Here is a 26,481-nt window from a genome sequence, read left to right as displayed (position 1 = left end):
TGTAAGCCTAGTAATTATGTAAACCAGACCACACTGCACTGGCAAGGGGGAAAACCTACTGGCTGACCTGAGGTCGGTGGACTGATAGACAAGGGACGCCAAACCAAGCTATGCCTGTGATGCATGTTGTCAGTACTAGGAGAACAGGTTTTTGAACAGCTGTACAAGCAGTACTAGGGCAGGGGGCAGCAAACATGGCTGAGACACTCAGGTAGACCGTCAGGTGGCACCTGAATATAATATGAGGCTGAGATCGTAGATAAAATAGAGAAGGGTGAGTGCACAATAGAGTATCTGCTCTTCAATTGGGGCAGTGCTCTTGCAAGCCATTAAATGGACTATAGGGCAGAGATGCTGCTCATTTATCTACCAATCCAGTGATCAAGCCAATGCTTTGAAGTGAGAGCTCCAGATGATGCTACCCATGCTGCTCATTCTGTCATCCCATTGCCTTCCTCTTGCTGGGCACGCCGCTGTGCGCCTCACAGATTCCACAAACCCCACACAGGCTCCTTCCTCACTCCCACTGAGCTGAGTTTAACAGCCGCCAGTTATGCCTTCAAGTGATGCACCAGTTTTTTTTTATATGTAAATGATAAAATAAAACATCCTCTTCTCGGTGCCAATTTAATCAGTTACACTACTTTGACATTACCTGTTGCCCATCCAGATCTACAAATGCCAATGTCATAGTCACCATGACAATCTAGTTCCTCATACAAACTTTCGATATAAGATGAACCGATCAAAAACTCTTTCAAAATTAGGTAAAACAATAACATATAGACATATGCTGATACAAAAAAAGTCCCAGAAAGCATTACACAAGGGGATGGAAAGCTGAAGCCACAAAATTATACTTGTGTCAGGAGAGTGCCAAAAACATAAGGTCCACATCCTGCATGTGATCATACAAGCTCCACTTACTAAGATGACCTTGAATCCATTAAAAGATACAGAATTGGAAGTAACGTTAAGGGATACAATCTTGACAACCACAAAACTTAATAGAGCTTTTTCAAAGCAGAAAATAACACAATGCTTACAGTTTGAAATGGATTACTACTACAACTTCTTATTAAAGATAGGATAGAAGGGAAAGTAAATTAGGCCCTGAAGAAGCACATTCTCTGACTTATCCCATTTAGCACGCATAGTCTCAAACATGTGTAGGCCACATGTTGATACAAGAATTGTCATCACATGATAAAGTCAGATCCTTTTGGAAGGGCAATATATTAGAACAGTTCTATATCTACATGTGATCAAATTACTTCTGCTGAGCAGGAGTGTACATTTGAGTAGTGGCTAAACTGCCTGCTCAGCCCCCACGCTTCGTCAAACTAGCAGTGATCCCACGCATAAAGGTAAAACAGACACATCTTAGAGATAAACCTCAGTCGCCTTTTGAGGTAACGTGGGCCGAGGGAAGGCTATAATCTCAGAAGGTGTGTAAATGTTGTACAGTAGCTACCCAAACAGTCAAAAATAAAAGGAATGACCAATCAAGTTTCTGTGCAAATGTATGTATGCTTGAATTAAACACACCAATGTACAAATAACTATAAAAGCAGCACAAAAAAACCCTGTAAAGGGAATTTACAATAGATAGAAAGATTCAGCATTCTGGGTAATGAAGCAGAGGGGAAAAGGCAATCAACAACCACATGGAATTTTAAAGGAGTGAGAAAATTAATAAAATGTGACCTCTCTATGGCCCAAAGATCGACCAGGGGGGCAGGTATGAGCCAATAATACCTTCTCGCTGTTCTTAGGTGGTTCAATAGCATCGAATCAGAGTTTGAGCTGTACTGCGGTGTTTAAGAGAATTCTCTGTTTAGGCTGAATTTCCTAACCTAGTGAGTCCCCCAGCAGCTTTGCTGGATTTCTGGAGTTTGTTTTTTTCCATCCTGCCAAGAGTGAGACTCTTTTTCTCCCACTCTTGGACATGAATGTGTGTAATTCCTTTGAATGTCAATGTGTTCTATGGGCTATGGGGTCTTTTACTCCATAGGGTCTCATGTTTTTCTATGTGTGTTACACCGCACCCTCCGTGCCGTAGCACTGGGGCGTCCTAGCGGACCTCCATCATAGACTCCATACCCGGGGACTGACTACTGTCTCCCTGGGCATGTAAAGTCACCATTGGCTTTACTAGACCTAAATTTACTAACAGAACTAGTACAAACCATCCTATTGTGGACGTACTAGTAGGGGGTAATTCGATTACTCCTGGGTCTGTTATTCGAGGGGGCACTGTCCCGTCCCCCCTCGTCGAGTTTTGGCTGGTGGCAGTCGAAACTACTTGTTATATTCGACCCCGAATATAACCCTATGGGATTCTTCCCATTGTTGGAGGTTAATCATTTTTCTCGTTAATTTCTAACATACCACCGGTTTATTTATCTTCAATAAATCCATCGGTTGGTATTTTCTGCCAGAACTCGGTTTTTAAAATGGCGTCTGTGTTCGTCTCTGTGACTCCTAAACCAAAGGTTGAGCCCTTTGTTCCACTTTTGGCGGGCCTCTACACAGAGGCCCCCCAAAGTGGTGCCATTCTGTCTGGGTACCACAGGGGGTGTGGGAGGGGGTTTAGGCACCCTGGACTGAGTTGCTTTGCCAACTCAAGTCACACTCTGGTTTGATTGTCCCAAGTGGTGAGCCACCACGCTTACCACTTAGCGTGTTTTGAGTGACAGCTAGGCAAATGAATGGGGGTTTTCTGCATAAAAGAAGGGCTTTTGGGACTGGATCTTCAGAAGTCGCCACAGGACCTAAGAATCCGACGAGGGTAAAGCTGAGCCGACCTGCAACGACGACACCCCCTGTGGAGCCCTGCTGAACCGACTCACCACTTCCCGACGACAGAGGAGATATCCCCGCCGGAGAGTCTCTTCCCCTGACTGGTGGGAACAACCAGGCTCCTTTGCTTTTTCTTCGCTCCAGGGCACAGTGGTCGAATTGCCCGTGCAGAGCACCCCAGCAACCGGATAGCCACTACCCCTGTACCGCGACCAAAAGGTGGTGCCTTGTGACGGAGCACTCCGCGGCTGGTCTCTTCCCTGGTGGTACAACGATCTTCAACTTTCCTTCGACGATGAGATCATTTCTTCTCTTGGCAAAGACCTGACGTGCATCCACCACCAGGAACAACTGCCCCTGCCGGAGCTGTCTCTGCACAAACAAGGTACCGTGTTCGCCTGGCTTCCCTTTCTGCCGGATAGAGTGAGGTGTCTTAATCCTCGCCTCTCCATTGGGTCGGTATCTTTCCATAACAATTTGCGACAAAGACTCGAAGCGCATTTCCACTTAGAAACTTCTTTCGGTCATATCGCCTTCCCTCTCTCCGAGTGGGCCTGGCCTCTGAACCTTGTGATCTGCAGTAGACCCTGCCTTACTTGCCTTGCATTTGTTCGTAAAAGTGTTGGTGCCGAGTGATTTCATAACCTGCCTTTTTCTCTCCCGTCCTAACGAATACTAGAGTGCCATCTAGGTTAAAGCATACACCTCTGTCTGCAAATATGTGATGTCGTTGAACCTAGACTTGTCGAACTATTGTTAGGGGGATTGATCTTTTTCTTATAGTAATTGTGATTGAAGTTGTTTGCCCTATTAGTGCCAGAGTGTTTTTCATAGATGTCTTTTTATAAATAAATAACTATATATCTTTACACCGAAGCCTTGTGCCGTGTTTGCTTGTTCTACTGTGTAAATTGCCCTATGTTGTATACTCCACATACTGCCTAACTCTTCTTGAGGGAAGTCTGACTGCTCAACCACAGCTACCAAGTGAATCTGTGTGGTACAGACCGCTACCAAGTGGGTTTACTGCCAAACACCTGTAGTCCTAAATCTTTTGCAGTGGTCCCAGAGGGAACTGCAGAGGTTTCCGCCTAACATGCGGTACGGGCCAGACCAGCAAGTCTGGACGGGAATACACAAAACCTGTCCACCGCTGGCCTGGGCTCACCGTGTTGACACATGTATGATACAGATTCAGATGTGGATTTAATAATTATATGAAATACCAGCCGTCATACCCCAAACTCAGGTATGGCTTATGTTTAAAGAATATATCTGACCCCAGGATGGTTCTTTTCTTATCATTATGAACTTTAGGAACAGAGGTGAATATTTTATTTGAACTGCTTCCTCTGTTCTTGTGATCACTGCATCTGTTAAAAGGATACCTGTGATGTCTGAACCTGCTCTGTGTAGGTGAGTATACTTATACAGCAGGGCACAAGTGTATACCCACTTCATGTTATTATTCATAACATTCAAAAAAAGCCAGGGCATCCAAACCCTTGCCAGGTGGCAATCCTTCATAGTGCACACCAAATCCAGATTACAATTTATGTACACATGAAAATTAATTCATAAGTAGTATGTTCATAAGAAATGAATATATTCTCTATAACGTTAGATCTGTTTTGCTTATTTGAATTGATCACAGGTTATAATGTGCACATCTGTCGTCCCTAGTAAATGCATTTTAATGAATGCAATATGGTTGGGAAGTCAAATAGTCCTTTAGCAACTATTTGGATTTTATTATTCTGCATCCTATTTCAGCTATACATGTCTTTGATGTCACTTCCTGTGATGTAATCAGAAACATTGGTCATGTGACATCACTTCATACAATGCCATTTGTGTCAGATGTCACGTGTCAATTGGTCTTCCAAAAGCATTGGACTTGCAGTGTCAATACACCTGGTGAAATTGCATACGTTTCCAAAATTCTCTGGATTGCCAAAAGAAGAACAAGTATTATTATTATCATCAGTTTAAAATTAGTCATACAACTTACCAAAGTCACCTCCATTCATTGACCCCATCAGGTTAAGATATAACTGAACAATGTATTATTAGGTGAGAGCTATGTTCAGTCATCTAATTCTATCAGGACTCCATGGCTGTGTGATCGCAGCACATTACATTCCAGAAGAGAAATGTCTCTTGTGCTGAGAAAGGCAGCAACATTGCTTCACCAAGTGTTGACAAGTGTGGACGCCTGAAGCGGTGGAAGAGCCAATCCACACACACTGACATCTGACATCTGCCACCCATGGGGATCCTATTTGTCTGAAGATGTTGGAGCATCAGGCTGCCTAGGCCATCTGCTGCTGCTGGGTTTCCAGCCTCAAGTTATATCACAGTTACAGAATTAAGTAGGACCTTGGAATATAAAACCTCATGATTTAAAAAATTGCACAGAACCCAGATAAATGAATGCTACTTTTTGTAAAATATAGATTGAATTTTGTTGGACACAGTCAGAGCAATCGCCCCTAATAACTATGGTCCAATCAACAGCTGAAGAAGGTAGTACCGTCTTTGAAGTTAAAGATAGAGTAAAAATGATTTTAAGGCTCATGCAGTCATTTGCCAGCAGAACCGTAGATTGCTTTTATGCTTAGTCCTGCATGACGTCATACATATTCTCATTTTCCATGGGCAGCTCTTATGATTTCATTTAATTGATGTAAATGTTGCTTATGGTTTTTTATGTATCCTTCTCCTTGGTTTAATTTTCCTGCTAGCCCAAGCGTTGTCGTATTATTCTAACTCACTATTATAAGCTTTAGTCCTGCACACATGCGTGTAATCAGTAGCGTACAGGCATGTGCACCATGGGCTTCTATTGGGTGGGTATTCTGTTGTTCTGCTTCTAGTACGCTCCCTCCCAGCCACCGAACCCCATGCTTTTCATTATTCACATCCATTTGAAGCACAGCATTTGCTATGCAACTTTATATTCCTCACGCTTAGCACATGAGAGATGTGTGTTTTGTTTATCTACTTGTTAAGCTCTGTATATGGACAAATGCACTTTCAAATGGACTATCTGGAGCCATTTTCCCCAATTTTCCTGGTTAGAGAATCCCAAAATGGGATTTAGAGGGAGTGGGCTTGCTCGCTACATTCACTTCCACAGTGGAAAGTGGCGCCACATATCCAGGGCCACTTTTGGTTCTCAGTCCACCCCTGCCTGCCATCTCTATAAGCTAAGCACTGGAAAGCTGAAACTTGGGGCCACATTCTCCTGACAGTGTCATAAAAGCATAACATGCATTGCCCTCGATTGTCTGGATCTGACCCATGCCCATATATCATTCTTCATATGTTTGCTCACAATGTGTGAATGATGTTGCTTTTCCCTTCCCTGCTCCCTTACTATTCGTCCCTGTGCCGCAAAGCTGTTTCTGCTGCAAGAATTACTGCACATGTTTCAAATGAAATACAAAAATACATAGAAATAACTTCACAAAACTATGAACCATTGTGGAAATGATCATACAGAACAATCACACAATCACTAAAGAGCAAGATCTGGATCGTGCTGTGTTCATCATGCTATGTTTGAGCATTCAAAGCAGCTAACATTATCATTCATTACCATGACGTGTCATCCCACTTAGCTTTACTGACCTGTACTTGATTTTATGGTCTCTTTCCCGACTAATTGTCCCAACAGATCGTACTGGTTCAAGCGCGAGCCATCTTCGGCCACCACAACGGAATCAGTTGCATTGTAAGTCCAAATGTACGTAACTTCAGAAGTTGTGTAAGCATCTGGAAGAATAATACAAACAACAACAACAGTTTAGGAAATGGGTTTCTTGCTTGTTTATGAGGGCAATAGTTAATCTATCAACATCACATACTGTCAACTGAAAGAGCTGTGTTTTTTATTAAATCAAATAATCATTTAATAAACCTCACATTAGAAATATTGACTGGGTTTGGTCTTCATGAAGAGTAAGGTTGTTTTATCAGCAGTCCTGGACGGTGTAGTTTTTAAATGAATATGTCTGCAGTGAAGATTTTCCACAATAATAATACTTTCCAGCATTCATGAAATGTGTTATTGGTTCACTATTACAACCGATGTGTTATATTTGAACTTTCGGTGAACAAAGGCACCACAGAGTGAATGAACACAAATAACAGTAAGCTGCACACCATTTAATTTATGAAGCTTTAGAGGGCAACGTGGCAATATACTGATAACACCCTCACTCACATACTCACTCTCTTTCACATGTACCACCAGAAAAATGTAGCTTAACTTATTTGAGGATACACATGAAGACCCTTGTGTGGCTTTTTAATGCATGTTGCAGAGATAAACCTCACATCATTTTTTAAATTATTTCACACCATATTCACATGCCCTTTTTTATTTCTTGCCCTGTGTCACAGGGTGAACCACTTCAACCTAAAAAACGGGAAATGTTGAAGCATGCAGGTGTCATCAGTGGAGGGCACTTGCCAGATTGCTGTAAAAGGAGGAGTCAAGAGTCTGTTGCCCTTGAAATTCATTTATCTGGAGTTATCTGGAGAGAGCTGTTGAGAATGTATACAAAGAAGTCATACATTGATAGAGCGTGGTGGTTTGACTGACCCTGTGATGGTCACATCATTTATCAGTCTTCCGCTTTACATCACAATTGCAGAAGTATCAACCGCCATCTTTCCATATCATTCTGGCAAAGCTCCCGGAGTGGCCCGAAGTGGATGATAAACAATGTCATTCCCAAAGCGTGTAGAGAAGCGAAAATGATACCTCTCCCATGAAATTATCACCCTCTATCTTTGATAAATGCAGGAGCTAGAATGTATGGCCAAATCCTCTTACACCATCTAGAACCATGGGAGGAGCTCTCTCAGATCTTCAGGCAGGATTTAGACCCAGAACAGCACCTCTGGCCAAGTATTCAGGCTTTATTTTCTCTTTCAGTAATGTGTTATACCTTTTAAGCAAGCCAAATACTTTTATTATTCCTTGATTTGCGCACAGCTTTTGATGCAGTCCTCTAATCGCAATGTATTGAATATCCTACTGAGATAGTGGACAGGGTACACCATCAAATGTATCATATGCAATTGGAAACCTTTTTTGCAGACAATTGCGCAGGCATATGTTATGGCTTGGTGGGGTGAATGTACATCATGCTTTACAGAGTCAATCAGAGGTAAGGAAGCTTGCGTATTTGCCTCCAGGCTATATTCACTGCATATCATCCTAGTCACCATTAAGGATTGCATTACTGAAACTCTAGCTTTCTCTGTGCCTCTCTGCTTGTATAACTTGTAAACCACATATGCAAACTTGTTATTCTGTTTTCTGCTTGTATAATTTGCGATTTCATTTTGTGTATATTTGCTTCTTATGTACATATGTAATTCATGTATGCTCTATTACTTTGTTACTGTGACCAAGCCATGCGCCCAGATGCCCTTGGGCCAGGCGTGCTATACAAATAAAATAAATACAAATGCAAATATCAATGATCCAGCTGAAGGAATACACAGAATTAGGTGTGATGATTTGAAACTTTGTGGGGAACATATTGGAATATTGCTCTTTGTGGACAACACTATGCTGATCTCTATGGTGCCTAGTGGATTACAGGGAGAATGAGATAACATTGACAATTAATGAACCCAACGGGGGATGGTGATCATCACAGAAAAAAAGTTACTGTATGGCATTCAAAATGAAAATCAACTCAAGGAAGCACGGACTAATCTGTGTTGAAAGGGTGTCTTTTTTCACTATTTGTGCATGCTAATCAGCATAAATGTCACATAGTTTGCATAATTAAAAGACAGTACTCTTACCCTGATTAGCTATGCAGATGGCATGATACATGTTTCTTCAGGACATGGGTATGGGGTAATTGGACTATCGCTTGAAATGTACATAGCCAAAGTGATTGCAGCAGCTTCTAAAACTGCAAAATGATGGGATGGGCAAAAGTTTCTCATTTGAAAAAGAGTGAAAACGCTCCCCTAAAACCGCTACTCACCCTCCCATGTAGCACCACACGCCTATACCTGCGACTAGAGCTTGTATTGAAAGGTATTGGCCTCTGAAGTTAAAATTAAACCACTGCTATGTTGGCTGGATCAATTCTTCTTGTTAGTGAATGACAGAGCCTTGAAACCATAAAGTATCATTTGAAACTTCTAGGAAACCTTACTTTGAAGAAAGATATCTATCCCATCCCCTTGCAACAGAGCAAATTCATAGTTTAATGTCTCTAGATACTTTGTAAGCAGGAGAAAATGCGATGGGCCACATTTTCAAAACTGATGAGATAGCTAACAAGTGATCTAGGCGGCTCTGCCTCACTGCAGAGACAATTTATGTTATAACCAAGGAATTGGGAATATTGTTCTGCAATCCTCATCAGAAATGTATTGTGGACTGTGTGTTTATCCAGCATCCATGAGATTTCCTCTGCCAATAGCAAAATTCTTTCCAAGGAATCTGTTGATGGTGTGACAAAAACATCACACTGACATGCAAAGTGCTACCTAACTGCCAAACCTCTACGCCTGGGCTGCCTACTAAGAGGTACATAGAAGTGCTACCTAACTGCCAAACCTCTACGCCTGGGCTGCCTACTAAGAGGTACACAGAAGTGCTACCTAACTGCCAAACCTCTACGCCTGGGCTGCCTACTAAGAGGTACATAGAAGTGCTACCTAACTGCCAAACCTCTACGCCTGGGCTGCCTACTAAGAGGTACATAGAAGTGCTGCCTAACTGCCAAACCTCTACGCCTGGGCTGCCTACTAAGAGGTACATAGAAGTGCTACCTAACTGCCAAACCTCTACGCCTGGGCTGCCTACTAAGAGGTACATAGAAGTGCTACCTAACTGCCAAACCTCTATGCCTGGGCTGCCTACTAAGAGGTACATAGAAGTGCTACCTAACTGCCAAACCTCTACGCCTGGGCTGCCTACTAAGAGGTATATAGAAGTGCTACCTAACTGCCAAACCTCTACGCCTGGGCTGCCTACTAAGAGGTACATAGAAGTTCTACCTAACTGCCAAACCTCTATGCCTGGGCTGCCTACTAAGAGGTACATAGAAGTGCTACCTAACTGCCAAACCTCTACGCCTGGGCTGCCTACTAAGAGGTATATAGAAGTGCTACCTAACTGCCAAACCTCTACGCCTGGGCTGCCTACTAAGAGGTATATAGAAGTGCTACCTAACTGCCAAACCTCTACGCCTGGGCTGCCTACTAAGAGGTATATAGAAGTGCTACCTAACTGCCAAACCTCTACGCCTGGGCTGCCTACTAAGAGGTACATAGAAGTTCTACCTAACTGCCAAACCTCTATGCCTGGGCTGCCTACTAAGAGGTACATAGAAGTGCTACCTAACTGCCAAACCTCTACGCCTGGGCTGCCTACTAAGAGGTACAGAGAGATACATCCTCTGCAACCAAGAGAACTGGAAGGAAGGATTTCACTTTATGTTATTGTTTTTGAAATCCCCACATTACGTTTTCCGTCACATACTTAAACTGTGGTAGATACAACTTTTGTATTCACATATTGCCTAAAAAATAAATTAATTGCAAGGAAGAAATCTAGCAACTAGCAAGTTTTTAGAAAATCATCAACATCAAATATTTAAAAAAACAAAGACTGTCTTTTGCATCTCTGGTTTTCTATTCCAATGCACTAAGCAATTATCCTTCTATTTGTGCTTGAGACCGAATTATTGCTTCTCATAGCTGTTACATTATTCAGAAAAGTAACCATTACCTTGGCATGCGTCAAATAATTGTGACCAGGGCTGCAATGGCAGTCGTTGAAGCTTTAAGACAATTCATAATATGCTTTACCATGCCTCTTTCTATCAAATGACAGCAAATATAGGCAATAAAACCGCCTCACAAACAGCGAGCTAGCAGCAAATGACTATGATATGAATGCGGAGATGGCAGATTGGATGTCATGATCCCCTCTGTCAGCTCTATACTAATTGTTTATGCACAGATGGAAATAAAGCACCATCTGCGAGCCATAACTATCAATGAAGCTTTAAGACAATAATTAATTGTCTTATCAGAATGACAGCAAATAGAGACAATAAAATTGTCATACAAAACAGCTGGCAACAAATAACATTGACAGGAATGTGGTGAGGGCAGATCAAATGGGATTTTCCCTCTGTACACTCAATACTATTTGTTCATGAACAGCACCATCTATGAGCCAAAGCTAAACACTCGCGCCTTGGTCAAGACAGTGGGTAGAGCTTTCCAAAATTGTAGGACCTATTAAGTGTTGTCAGATGTGTGAGATGCATGTTGTGACAAAATGACTACTGTTCTGCAGAAGTGCAGGGATTAGTACTGGTCAAGCTATCTACTAAGCTCCACACTTTTTTTTGCCTCTTTTATTAACGTGGACATAGGGCAGGCTATACTGTTCAGGACGAAGAGGCGTGAGCTCAAACAGTTACAACACAGGCAACAATAGTACAGTGGTAGCAAGAAAAAAGGCTGTTCAGACAATGCTAGACAAATATAGGAGCTGCATTAAAAACTAACAGTGCACATACGTGATATAAAATGCTAAAGACCCACTTCTGTAAATGATATAAGCAGAATGCAGACTTTGAGAATAAAGGGCATTCATAGATGATAGGCAGGGGTGCTCATTCAAAGAATTTCTGGCGCAGTGACAGTGGTCATTAATAGGTCTTTAAAAGGCAAAGAAGAGGCCTCAAAACGCACTACGGTCCTTTAAATCAAACCAAGGTGGACATGACCTCTTCAAATACCTTAGGATCTTGTCTTTGTGACTGAATAGCCTCAAGCCAGGATTCTAGGTACTTTACTTCAGGTGAGCAGGTGCCGAGATAGTCGAAGTATGCTTTCCCAATGTCAAGTCAGAGTAAAGCCAGTTTGAAATGTGAGTGGCCAGCGGATCAAGTCAATGTTCGAATCAGCACTGAGATAATACTGCTGCTGACTTGAGTCGTTTTTTAGATCTGGCAAGTTGATAGCATCCAGCAGATCGAGTCGTAGTTCAAGTTGGTTGCTTCCACTGAGTCGATCCATTGCTCGGGTCAAGTTGAGGCGGTCCACTTCAATGCTTTGAGTCGGCTTCTGAACGGCTTAGAAAGTAGGTACGTATTTTGAAGATCTTCGATTGCCACAAACAACACTGCAGGTCCTGTAGCACGGGTTATCCAGGGTAAAGGTGAGTCCTTTGTATTGCACTTCCACTGCAGGAACATAGTCTGGCACCTACATGGGCAACCTCTTATTCCAGTGAGCATAACCCTGGTTCCAGGTCATAGGCACAGCCGCGAAGGTGAAGGTGGGTAAATTCTCCCTACCTACCTCATGGGCACATTCGCTGTGACACAGCCGTGTCACAGCGAATGTGCCCATGAGGTAGGTAGGGAGAATTTATTTCCTCTTTCTTGGGAGCTTATGCCTTAACCTATATGGCAGACGGCAATGGAAAAGACTATCCCCAACAGAGTTCCAGGTGAACCTTCTTGTCTTGAAGTCAAAAGATTAATGAACTAAAGGCAGGGTTCCCCCCTTATGAAGGCAAAATGCTACAGTGTATTGTCCCAAAGCAAGCATGATTTAAGGGGCCCAATCAAGGCTGCGGTAACAAGTGCTCTTTGCCTTCGGATTTCATACCCAGAGTGCCTTGTCAACAGGGAGGGGCTGATACAATTTTAATATGCAACATCATCAAGTGTCTTATTAGCAGACTTCACTTTCAAAAACAGAATTACTTCATCATTGTAGTACTGCAATTAATTTAAAAAAACAGCTAACACTATATAACCCTCACAGATACATTTATCATACATATCAAAAGAAAACTATGATGTTTTGTTTCTTTCTAATGAACAAGAACATGACTATGTATATATTGTACAGAAAGACCCCCTTTTCATTCTGAAAAAGGTTTTCATAAAATATATCTTGTCTCGCTTCAATTCTATTGCAATGCACTGAGCATATAATCTTGCATTTGTATTTTAGATATAATTAGTACTTCTCAGATCTTTCACAAGATCCAGTAAAGTAAACTTATGAAGCTATGAAGCACATTAGCTTGCAATACATCAACGTAATGTGACCAGTGCTGGGCTAACAGTCATTGAAGCTTTAAGACAATAAGTAATAGTTTTAAGAGGCTATATACAACTGTCATACAAACAGCTAGTAAATAATAATGACAGGATTTGGTGATAGCAGATTGGAAGTAAATGTTCCTTCTGTACAGTCCATACTACTTGTTTATGCACAGGTTGAAATATGAATCCTCTCTGAGCCTAAGCTAAATAGAACCCTCTTGATCCAGACAGTGGTGGCAGCTTACTGAATATGATGGAGCTATACAGTGCTGTCAGAAATGGGTTATCGATGTGTGAAGAAAGCTATGATTATGAATGAATGTTAACATGAATGGTGCTATGCATATATTTGTTCAATATGACACCATTTTCATTCTCAAAACGTTTTGCATAAGACACATCTTGTTGACTTGCTTCACTTGTATTATGATGTACTGTGAAATTATTTGTGTTTTAGACACAATTATTACTTCTCTGAGTGTTCAATGATCAATGATCAAGTAGAGTAAACCTATGAGGCACATTATCCAGCAATTCTTCAACTTAGCGTGACCAGGGAGAGGTAACCGTATGCAGAGAAGGAGATGTACACGTCACACATGAAGCCCCCACTCACCTCCGTCATACTGGAACAGAAGCAATAAAGCACTCTGCATGAGACCTAGTATCGTCCGAATACTGCATCGAACATATTAAAGATGTTATGCACTCAAACAGCCGTACTGAATGTACCCTCGAACTGAAGTGGTGGAAGGAAGTCTGCAGAAACCATCGCAGATGGAAGAACTGCAAATGAAATCTGACAAGTGTAAAGAGGTCTCATGAAGAAAAGACATGAGGACGCACTGAAATAGGAGTACTTAAAGAATGAAGATGTAACTGAAGTAACAAAGTGGATATACAAGCAAAAGCTAATAAATCATATATACTAAGAAGATAAATAAGAAGAAATGCAGTAGATGTATATGCTCAGAAACACAAGGTAGATGAGAAATGTAGAAGCTTGCTACAGTAGAAAATATGACACGGGTAACGCAGCCATGTTGAGAAGATGGACATTGGTTTTGTGAACTAGTAAGCTGAAATCTCCAAGGAGAGAGACAGAGGCAAAAGAGCTGGCGTGCACTGGAATGCAGATTCATGTAAGAACAAAGAATTTTTGTTTGGCTAAGGATCAAGGATGCCACAGTGAGAAGCAACTGCAAGACACAAAGGAAGTCAAAGAGGGTACACCATGTACGTAAGACATATTTCTCTTAGATTAGGCAAAGGAGTAAACATCTGTGGGGGTCAGGTGTTGGACAATTAAAAGTGAAGAAAGCATATGCAAGACAGATCAGCCAAGTCTCCAGAGGCCAAAGAGAGTAATAGCATCCAGTATAATTGAATCAAATAGCACTAAATAAACGGACAGTACAGAGAAATCATCATCTCCTCACACGTGGTTCAAGACCAGAAAACAAGGCTTAATCATAACGCTTCAGATGAAGATAGCAGTGTACCCTCTTTCCCTTAAAGGTTATGGTGAAGAGAACAATCAGCAACGTCAACTATAAAGAAGAGGCCTTGGCTTAGGGCCTAACTGATGAGAAATGGAAAGACTAATTGGACAAGTGGACAGATGTCTGAAGTTGTTACCCTCACCTGGGTTTCATTTTGCTTACGTACTGCTAACGAGCCGAATATCCAAGGTTGGAAGGGGATGACAACTATCAAGGATGGCCTATGCGATGATGTACTATACATTGTTGTAAAAGCAAATCTGCTGCTATTTTTCTACTATTATCTGTATTATACTCAGTTAGAGGCTGTTCTTGGCGTGCTTATCAGATAAAGGTGAAGGTGGGTAATAATAAGCAGTGCTCAGATACCTGAGGGTTTGTCGCGCTATATAAATGCTAAATTATTATTATTGTTACATTATTATTATTATGATTATTATTATTATTATTATTATTATGCTCCATACTCGGGGAAGAAGTTACAGGAGTGGATGGTGAACCAGCATAAGGAGGAGGACGCAATGCCCTTGTCTCCTCTTTCTCCTCCTAAAATGATAGTATAACTGAAGATAAATAGGGAATTTGTCCTTTAAAGGAGGTAAAGACTGTGGCTGGGTATGTTAATCCAATATATGTGTCCCGCTTATAGTAGTGAGGATGATATAGAAGAGTGAAAATTAAAGAGCATAAATATATGTCCACATGCGATGAGCATAAAGAACGTGATGAAAGAAGGGACACGCAGATAGAATTAGAAGAAGCTATGAGACAAAAAGGAAAGACAGAGATAGTGGAGTGACAATTGTACAGAATGAGTGGATGGGAGGACATATACTACTCCAATTAGACAGAAAGGGTATTGACGAAGTCAAAGAAAGAGAGGAACTGGAAAAGAAGGAAAAGGAACAAGAAAGGATGAGCAAAGAGGAAAAGGAAAAAGAGAGGAAGTGAAAGAAAGAATGAAGAAGGTATGAAGAACAGAAAAGTGAAAGAGAGAATAGAGGGGAGGAAATGTGAAGAAATAGAAACACAGAGATTGAAAGAACATAAGTTGCAAAGAAGGGAGAGGAAGAAGTTAAAAGGGAGATGAGAATGTGAGAATAAGAAATGAGAAGAAGTAGGGGACAAAGGGATGATGACTGAGTAGACCACATCGTTAATAGATGTATAATACCAATTGAAGCACAAGAACGAGGGGAAGAGGAGAGAGATTCACAACAGCCTTGTGGGGAGCTGCAGGGGATACCGAGAATACATACATGGGGAGAAGGCATAGGAACAAGGATTGGAGATCTATATGGGCAAATGAGAGAGAAATATGGTTTCGAGACCAGATGGTTGTATACAAGAGGTTCCAATACCTTGTAACTAATGTCAAATCTAGTTATCAGACCAGAGTAAGGGTGTCTGAACCTACACAGAAGGTAACCAATACCAAGGTCCACAGTGCTGTCTATGAGATCACAGGCAATATTGCAGGATCTACAGCGAAAGAAATGGGAGATCGATTGGATGATGTAATGATAGACGAGCATAGCACACTGTCCTTAAGCAGATTAGATGTTGATGATGAGGAAAGGGAGGATAGTCATACCAGTTGGGATATAATGATTTCAGATAAAGAAAGGGAAACAAATGAGAGAGCACCGAGTGAAGGTGCATTCGTTTTTTTTGGGGTAAAGTGTATGAAGAGGGGTAAAGTGGTCAGATTTAGAGGACCCAATTGGAAAAACACCAGAACAAACACCATATTCTGAATGACCAGCCTTATGTAAGTAGATTAAGGTCATTAAGGTCACTACCAGGACGAAGACAAACGTGTGAAATAAGCCCCACCTGGAAGCTAAGGAGCGTAGGTGGATATAATTGTGGACCAAGATCCACACAATATCCATTATTAGAGAAACAGGGAGGACAACCACAACATATACTGTGGCCAGAATGGATAAAGAGAATATAAAATACAAATTACCTAGTTTGAGTGCAGGTGTGGGATAATGGATTTATGAATTAGAAAAAATGACAGCAGGCATAACATTAGCAGTAGGTGACGTAAAAGGCCTACTACCCGCACCCTAGGAGAGAGAGCTGACAACATTTGGAGACGAGCGGGATATGTGAGTGTGACAGCACAAAACATAACATCTGATGGAGTGCCATTTAATAATTGTAGAGCAGACATATGGATGGCGCTCAAAGAACAATATCCTGACACATCAGACATGGGTGCGATCATGACAATGAAAATGGAGGAGGACGAAGATCCTATTGCTTTCATTCAGGAGATTCAAGAGCATTGGCGTCTTGAGATGAGAGAACCATGGGATAAAACAGCAGCATTATTTTATCATATGTTATGTCAGGGACAGCCCGAGCCAGTGCAATGGCAAATGAAGAAACAGGTAGGGATGGAAGTGGAGCCATGGCCAGAAATACAGTTGTCTGTATACCATTGTCAACTATTACAAGATAAGAATAAGAAAAAAGCTGAGAATAGAAAACAGGAGGAAGCCAAATTGAGTTCAGAAAAAATTATTAACTTTCGTCATAGAAGGAGCAGTATAGAATTGGTAAAGGTGTGCTACACAAGAGTTTCAGCCGGCACAGCCAAGTAATGCAGGGTACCCTATACTTTAGGGTGGGTACAATTTTTGGCCACAAGGTGGAGACAATTGATGTAGAGGATGAGGTGGATTTCAAACCCTCAAGGCGAGGAAGATTTAATGCAGGACAACCTCAGCAATGTTACAACTGTGGAACGAAAGGATATATAGCCCACATGTGTAGAAGCAGAGGGGGCATGCAGCAGAACTGTCAAGCTACAAGAGGGGGTGGGTTATTCCCCACAGTATAATACAGAACCACAGGAGTATTATGTCCATGATCACCCAAACTATCAGACATGCGAGCCACAAATACAGCAAATGCAGCAAATTCCGCTCCAAAACAAATCAACACAAAGGCCACCACAGCAAGAACCTATACAAATGCAAGAAGTACAGACGCAACAACCACAGTATGCTCTGATGCAACAAGCACTGGTTTCTCAATGGAAAGTGAATACAGAAGTTCCACAAGTACCCACACCTAGGATAGGGAGTGTGACCGTGGTTGTAGGAAATCCTTTTACAGGCACAGGGATGAATGTATACCCACAGTGGGAGAGCCCATAGAGTGACTTGATGTGTTCAGTACTATCTGTGACACCAGACCAACAAGAGGAACCTAGGGTCAGGGTAATGATAGGAGGCAACACATGTATGTTCCTAGGAGACACAGGAGCAACTTATTCCTGTGTTTGAGAGGGAAAATACCAAATATCTGGGATTGCCATGAATGCATATGTATTCTCTGGGGCTATGAGTTTGGTTCCTTTTACTGACAAATTACCACTTTCTATAGGAGAACATGATGTGTCTTTTCCATTATTGTATTCTTGGCAGACACCAGTTAACATCTAAGGAAGTGACTTGATGACAAAACTAAACATGACAATTTCTTTCACTGACAAAGGGATAGTTTGTTCCACTCCAGGTATACACTGCATAAATGTAAGAGAATTTGTATTGGCTAATACAGGCCACAAAATCATTAGGAGGGGTTCCTTTAGACCCAGAATTATTTTTGAATAGGGTAAATATTTTGTTGACATGGCTTCCTAGAACTGGTAGGTAGATTGTTGAGAATACCTGATGATTTTTTGTTTAGGCAAGAAATACCTGTGAATGATGAGGAAGGGCAGGTTATTGCCTTAGAAATAGAAGCAGCAGTGGTAAGAGAGGAAAGGGTGGTTGTTCATGGGACATATAATGAGAGGAGAGGATGGAGAGCAGTAATAGCTCTTGGTGAAGGATACAGACTAAAATACCTGACAGATGAATAATTGTTCAGAGATGATTAATCAGTTGATGAATTAGTATTTTTCATAAGTCTCACTTATTGGATAAAATTTAGACTAGAGAGATACCACAGGGAATGGCATTGGTGAAAAAGAAACCATCTTTTTTTTAGGCAGATTTAGAAAAGGTGCCAATCATTTTATGACCCAGTAGGCCATTTGACTTGGGTCTATTAAGTGGCGCAGGAGCAGTTAAAATAAATCTCAAACCAGGACCAATCCTGTAATAAGCAAAATAGTATCCCATGTCCAGAGTAGCAGATGAAGGCATATTTGAAACCATTTCTGCTTTAAAAACAGCAGTGAGTATTGGTACCTTCGGAATCCCCATGTAACGAAACTGTGTACCAAGTGAAGAAATCAGCAGGCGTTGTCGTGGAGATTTATTCAGGATCTGTGCTCTCTAAACAATATTGTTGAAGCAGAATTTCGGCTGGTTCTGAATCCAGCTACAATATTATGTAACATCCAAGCTAAAGCCAAACATTTAAAGTCATAGATTTAAAGAACATTTTGTTTTCAATTCCCCTTCATGAAGACTCACAAAATTTGACTTTGTTTTCTTATAGAAACCAGTGCCTGAAACATAAAAGATTACATTAGAGGTACTGGGAGTGCCCATCAGTCTTTAATAGGGTCCTTCAGAGGGACCCATGTAATGTACAACTTGAGAGCACAATAATTCAGTGCATAGATGACAGATTAGTGTGCAGTGAGACAGAGGAAAGAAGCAGAGAAGATTCAGTTCAATTAATGATAGTGCTAGCAGAAAAAGGATACAAGGTTGACAAAGTTACAATATTGCCAGGAAGATATCCTGTACATAGGACAGTTAGTCTCTCAAGAGGGGAGAAAAGTGACACCTGAGAGAGGAGAAATGATCATGAAAACCTCTATAACTGAGACAGTGAGGGAAATGCAACAATGTTTAGGCCTATGTAATTATTGCAGTGCCTGGGTTTTTAATTACAGTACATATTTTCAACCAATTCTAAAAGGACTCAAGGAAGCACAGATAGATACAAGTAAAATAACATAGACAGATGAGATGACTGAAGGATTTGAAGAATTAAAATGGGAGATCTGTACAGATTCAGTGTTAGGAATTCCAGACTACAATGAGGAGATGTATGGACATGCTGTTGCCAACTCAGGATTCCTGGAACACAGATCAGAAAGTCGGCAAACCATAACCAAAGGCAAAGCAGCAGTAACAAGGAATAAGGATGAAGTGTGGAAGAATGTAACAAAAGCCTTGTCATAAAATATGTATAAGGCTGTAGTTTTACAATAAAAAAAAAAAAAAAAAATGAGGAGATGTATTTATTCTCACACTCAAATGGAGAAGTAATGATAGCAGTGCTCACACAGGAAATGAAATTAGGACATGGGCATAAACCATTAGCATACTGTAGTGGGATTTTAGACACATTAATGAAAGGGCATTATTCTTGCAAACACGCGTTAACTGCTGCTGCTTTTGTGATTGAAAAAGCTGCAAGTATTACAATGTGGTGTTCAATAGCACTATTTGTCAAGGATTCTTTATTTGTCATTTTGGAGAAACACAAAAGCACATTGACTACACCAAGAACATCAGGGTAGGAAGTGATTATTTCGAATCCCATGATCAAAATTGTTAGGTGTAGAATGGTAAATCCAGCGGCATTCATAGCAGAACCGGTAGGGAAGGACACATATGTAAATGACTGCACAACATATACTGAGTTTTATAATGATGTTCCCCATGCTAGAGAGAATGCTCTCAGAGGAGGGGAAATTCTATTTATTGATGGTTCTTTGCAAATTGATCAAATGACGGGAGAAAGACATATGGGATCAGCAGTACTGAAGTTGAACTGTGATGGTGAATTTGAAGCAGTAACTAGTGTAAGATTGCCCTCACACTGCTCAGCACAGGCTGCAGAATTATTGGTGATTATCGCCGCAATTCAGAGATATGAGGATGAGGACGTGTATTCTGACTCCGCCTATGTGACTTCAACTGTTCACGCAGGGTTATCATGTTGGAAAATGAGGGGCTACCTTCATGAGGACGGCACACCAGTGCAACATCTGCCTCTATTGCACAAGCTTATTAAGGTACTAAAGCTTTGATTGTTTATCGCAGTGGTGAAGTGTGCAGCCCATACTAAAAGGGCAGACATGATTTCTCATGGTAAGGGAGCCGCAGACCTAGAAGCCAAAAGATCAGCATATTTATCAAATATTTTTAATTTTGAAGTAGAAGATGTTAAGCAAATGTCAGAACGCTGCATGTTGAAGAAGGAAGGTTTTAATATGTTATCCATTGTACAGTTAATTGAGTTTGATGGATGAGCACCACAGGAATAACAGCATTTATGGAAGAGACAGTGGTGTTCTTTATCCTTCACTTAGTTTTTATAGAGACAGGAGAGCACTGGAAAGCGAGTTATGTTTCTAGCATTAGTGAAGGTTGCCCTGGATCAGCGTCACTATCCTGTACATACAACCAGAGATAATGTTGCTGCCATGATTGCAGAAGATTGCTTTCGCCAAATTTATTAGAACTGTTTATTGTGAACTGCATTGTTTGCCAGACATTTACAGCAGGGTATACCTTGCCAACAGTGAGTGAAGCAATACCCAGACCCAATGGTGCTTTTCAGCATCTACATATAGTTTATGTGGATATGATGCAAGTATGCAAGGGCTACAGATATATGCTAGTGGTAGTATGTCCCTTTTTCAGATGGATTGAGGCAGGTCCATGTGCGCACCCTGATGCTGCATGTGCTGCCAAGTTGCTTGAGCCTGAGGTGTTTCCTAGATAGGGTGTGTTCATAGTCCTACAGTCTGATAATGGGCCACATTTTGTAAATGAATTGTTTGATCAAATAACTCTTCTGTTGGGCATAAATCACAGGTTTTAGTCTGAGTATTACCCAAAAGAAAATGGTATTTTGGGGAGACTGAACAAAACTACTTAAGGAAAGGATTGCCAAGATCACAATGACCTTTAAGAAGGGATGGCTATATCGCCTATCCCTTGATCTGTTTGCCCTGGGAAATCATCCTGGATCAGATCACCACCTGACTCCTCATGAGTTGATGACTGGACGCTGCATGAGAGTACCCCCTGCTCCTCCCACTCGAATAAAAACGGATGCCCATGTGTAGGGAAGACATTAGGGTATGAGATGCATGATTATTTAACTAAAATGACCGCTAGTGTTTCTTTTATTTTTTAACAGGTCAAAAATCATAGGGAAGGGTCAAAGAAGATTGATGAAGACAGGCAAACAGTTGATCCTATCGACTTACTGAAATAACCTAGTTCGTATCCAGGGGACCAAGTGCTTGTAAAAGGTTTTGTGTTTGCTTAGAATATGTGCCCCTTTGAAGGACCATACCTTGTAGAGGAGGTCACTCCTACTGCTTTAAAACTGAAGGGAAGAAGAGCCTGGCTAAATTTGAATGACGTAAAACTCTATAAAGCAGAGACCCTGACCCCTCAAGCACCCACTGATAGTGAAGCAAGAGAAGAAGTTCCCTGCATGCAGACTAGATTGGCTTCTAAAAGCCAAAACAAAGAACAGGAAATTAAAACCATTTGAATTACAAACTATTCCCAAGTTTGGAAGTAAATTGATTTTTGCAACATTAAAATAACTATCTCAGTTAGGTGAAAGAGACAATGGGCCTTGTTACGACTGTTGCGGTAGGCAACAACGGCGCCGTTGTTGCCATGCCGCAACATTACGAGTTTGCTCGCGGGTGCCGCTCTGGACGCCTGGTCAGACCAGGCGTGCATAGCGGCACCCTCGAGCAGACCAGGATGGTAGCAACGGTACTGTTATGAACGGTACTGCTGCTACCATCCTCCCCATTCCCATTGAGCTCTATACCTCCAACCTTGTAATGAGACCCAATGTGTTAAAACAACAAAGAAAACAAAGATTGCGCACAACACTTTATGTTATGTTCTTAGATATATGAGATGCATTTCTGCATGCTGTTTTTGTATAAATACTCCCATCTTACCCAGCTTTAATAAGGCAACAAGTTGACATTGTTACATTTTTTTGAAATCCTAAAAATAGTCCTATTATTTGCAAAATCATCCTTGCCATCATATTACAATTTCTGTTATAATATTGTGGTCCATAAAAGTAACAGACACTGAACGATTAAATAAACAAAAATAATGGGAATTCTCCATTATATAAGGCACATATTGCTAGTAAAAAGGCTACTGTACAAGAGATTCTTGCAGTACTTCTTGTAGTGACATTTTGCACAATGTGTTCTCTTTACTTTCATATGCTTGTAACACTTTGCCAACTGGTGTTTTATAATGCAGATGGAGGGGTTAGCAATGAGACATCTATTTTTATTTCTATTTTGAACAAAACCACCAGTGACATTTTTTCTGATATTTCCAAACAAATTATCTGACTAAAAAGAGATGCTGGGGAAGATAACAGGGATATAAACTCATATCTTGCTAATTCTGACCATTTAAAGAATAACATGTGGTACCAGCACATGAGGAAAGTGCAAAGGAGAACATCAGACAAAAGCTGCTACATGGGTTCTCTCATCCCCTATGCCATGAGCACAGCCAGAACACGTATTGCAAGAGACGTGCTCATCCATGATGCAAAGTGTCTTAGCCATCTAGCAGCATGCACAACAAGAGGACAATATGAAGGGAAATTGGCAACCCTCCGATGGATGTCAAAAAAGACCTTCCCTTATGAAGAAGGTTACATAAGAAAACAAAGAAAATGGAAAAGGAACTAGACTGGAAAAGAAGAGTGTTCCTATATGCATACAGTGAGATGACTGGAGAACAAATAAAGAATGTCAAGCAGAAGAGACTTGTTTGTGCAGATGTATGGGAAGCATCTGGAACGTCAGGATGCTGGGAGAGGCCTCAGATATTTGTATATGGATGAGTGCCACTAATACAGGATGTGAAGATGGAATGTTAGCATGCCGTGCACACCTATTGATGACAACACCAGTACAAGTAGTGCAAGTAGTGAATGATGAATGCCTAAAGGTGTGGGCCAAGTCTTCAAAATTATTAACTTGGGTTGAAGATGAAGCAGGACCTGTGTCCATACTACCAATGAAGAATGCAAAACTGTTTCAGAAACAGGGGACTGATCACAGTTTGGTAAAATACAGGATACAAGCTCATAATCGATGTCTCAGGAATTAATGGGGGAACTGCTGTGCTAACGGACCGCTATTGGGCCTGTGGATGAAAAAGCTTATATGCAGCTACCTAATAATTGGGGAGGAGTGCGTTCCATAGTGATCATACATATTCCTACATTGGCGATTCCCCAAAGTGATCTCCATATCACTGAGTTTCTGAAAATGGATGCACACCAGAGGAAGAAGAGGTTGCTCAACCTCATTGCACAAATTGTTCAGTAAAATGCCAGTTATATTTACAGCTATATTCATGCCAGGAATTCAAACTGCAATGAACGCCAAATGGTTACAAATCACTAGTTGGGAACTGCTGCAGACAATCAACACACAACATTAAAAGGATGTAATACGATTAGAGAAGAATTGAGAGCCATTAAGTTCATGACCCTCCACGACAGGTATGTCTTGGACTTGATTACAGCAATGTAAGGAGGCATTTGTGCCAGGATAAGGCATTCTTACTGTAACTAAACCTGCCCACGATGGAGAAAATGAAACCTGACAGAAGCAATAGCTATGCGGTCGACCCTGCCTATGAAAATGGTGGAAGAAGTAGATGAGACCGAAGATAAAGATTGTTTTTTGTCCCTGTTTTTATGGGTTCCAGCTTGGATGGCAAATGCCATCAAACTACTGGGAGCAATACTAGTGTTGGTGTTGCTAGAATTCTGGCTTATAATAATAATCGAAGGGCAATGCAAGAAGACAGCAAAACATTTTTTGGAATGAAGATAATGATCTAACTGATGAGCACACACAAACTGAAAGCACCACCCATGAGCACCTGAAAGGAAGCATTTTGGCATCTCCAGGAACAACATTGTATTAGCCCAAGGATCATATGTGGGACGCTGGGTATTCTGTCAACCAACTAGAGAATGTTGCCACATGACCTGTAGTGTGGATGAACATATAAAGAATGCATGTGACCTGAAGGGGGGTTTACAAAGATATGGATTCCAAGTTTGGAAGAGGATGCCAATCAATCAGGATGATATGCAAGCATGTACTATACATTGTTGAAGAAGCCAATCTGCTGCTATTATTCTACTATCATCTGTATTATAGATAGTTAGAGCTTGTTCTTGGCGTGCCTATTAGATAGAGGGCAGCCAATGATGTTATTAACACTGAAATAAGCTGTAGGTACATATGTTCCATTAACCAATCCCTCCACCCGATAGGGTTCTACTATTTGCCACATGAGATGACATCATAGATAATGCATATTGAGGTAGAAAGCCTTTGTATAATGGAAATTCGTGAGTAAACTGTGACTTGTTCTGCTTGCCTGAAATATTGTATTGATAATGAAGTAGTGCTTGGCCATATTCTTTGAGTCTGTTTGGTTATTTTGGCTTATAATTATTGGTTATGTTAATCCCATGCAGCACTTAATATGCTCCAGGTGCTACTGCACACGTATTTGATGATTTAAGACAATAATTAATAATCTATAGAGGATACCATAGCTCTTTCTATCAGACTGACACCAAATAGAGCCAATAGAAATGTCACACTGACTGCTAGCAACGCAGGACGATGACAGGCGTGTTTAGGGGGCAGTTTGAATGACACACTCTGACCCGCACACTCTAATCTAATTGTTTATGTACAGGTTTCAATAAAGTACCATCTGTGAGCCAACACGTGTGACCCAGACAAAGGGTACAACTACCAGAAATGGAAAGATCTATAAAGTGCTGTCAGATGTGTGTTATGATGTTGGGTTAGTCTGTATTGATCATGAATGGAATAATGCATGAATTCGTACACATGCCCATGTTTCATGTTCACAGAAAGGGCCAAGGCACAACAAAAGCTATACCCCCATTAGTATGGTGTAGTTAACTATATGCATTGATCTGTAGGCAATGGATGTTTTTTCTATATTGACATGCAGTCTTTTTTTTTTAAAAACAGAACATTCAGGTCGGAAGTTTACTATTAACCATCCACTTTATAATTAGAGATACAGTTTTCATTCACTTCATGGGTGCATCATGTTCTTCCATTACTCATCGGACACTGTTGTAATATAGGGCCGTAGGCTATCACACTTCCCTACAACACTTATTATCCACCTTGGAGATGCATTAGACTACAAGCACATTTCTTTGAAGCTATATGGCAAAGTATGCTCGAATTCTGTAACGCACCAGCACTATACATCTCTAGCTCGAAATGTGAACAATTGGCATGAACAAAACATAGTTGCACACTATTGATAGAATATGTGCAGCATAACACCAACCTATGAGTGCACTTCCACTGGTGTATACACCAGTAGAGGTAGTATGACAACACAATACCTACCATCGTTAACGCTAACCAGCCAAGAGCACTGAGCATTCAAATGTCAGAATTTTGAACCTGTTATTGACATTTTTCTTTTTTCTACTTTATTTTGCTGTCTTATTGTCTTGAGGCTACTGTGATTTATGATTTGCATATGATTTTTCTTTATCCTACTTTGCATATTATTATGTTCACTTTTAGTTCGAGGTGATTTTATCCACTTATTCTACTTCTTATTCTACTTCTATCATTCTTGAAATGGCTCAATGGTATTTCATTTTTGACTATTCGTATTGCAACACCACTACCTACCTGGTTAATGTCTTATGACATTGCTGACGTATTGCTGAAATTAAGCACGCTTCCCAGATATAACATCAATGTTTAAAAATGGTTGATCTACATGGTGGCATATTGAAAACTTGACCTCTACCGGTCACATGATTCCTTTGATTATTATTATTTCCAGTTAGTATCTTCTGCTCGATGTGTTGCGTTTTGAAATAATCACAGCTGACATGTATGGTTCACATTATGATGATCATATTATTGAGTTATGTCCTGATGAAGGACTATGTTAAATCCCGAAATGCACACTGGGCATCTGCACGAATAAGTAATTGAATACATTGAGCTTTTTGCAAAAAGT

At 40.9% G+C, this 26,481-nt stretch overlaps 1 protein-coding gene across 3 annotated transcripts in view; it reads right to left on the bottom strand.

Annotated features, from left to right (window-relative positions):
* Positions 1-26,481, bottom strand: part of GABRA2 (gamma-aminobutyric acid type A receptor subunit alpha2) — a 686,792-nt gene that overhangs the window by 206,988 nt on the left and 453,323 nt on the right. For all 3 annotated transcript variants that reach the window (XM_069631722.1, XM_069631721.1, XM_069631723.1), the window contains one exon: positions 6,436-6,579. In XM_069631722.1, the coding sequence (XP_069487823.1) occupies positions 6,436-6,579 (144 nt within the window). The remainder of the gene's footprint in view (positions 1-6,435; positions 6,580-26,481) is intronic.

The sequence above is a fragment of the Ambystoma mexicanum genome, chromosome 6q, assembly GCF_040938575.1.
Source record: "Ambystoma mexicanum isolate Mex_15411 chromosome 6q, UKY_AmexF1_1, whole genome shotgun sequence".
Classification (NCBI taxonomy): domain Eukaryota; kingdom Metazoa; phylum Chordata; class Amphibia; order Caudata; family Ambystomatidae; genus Ambystoma; species Ambystoma mexicanum.
Note: the sequence above shows the minus strand (reverse complement) of the source record. Positions and strands in the feature narration are given on the sequence as shown.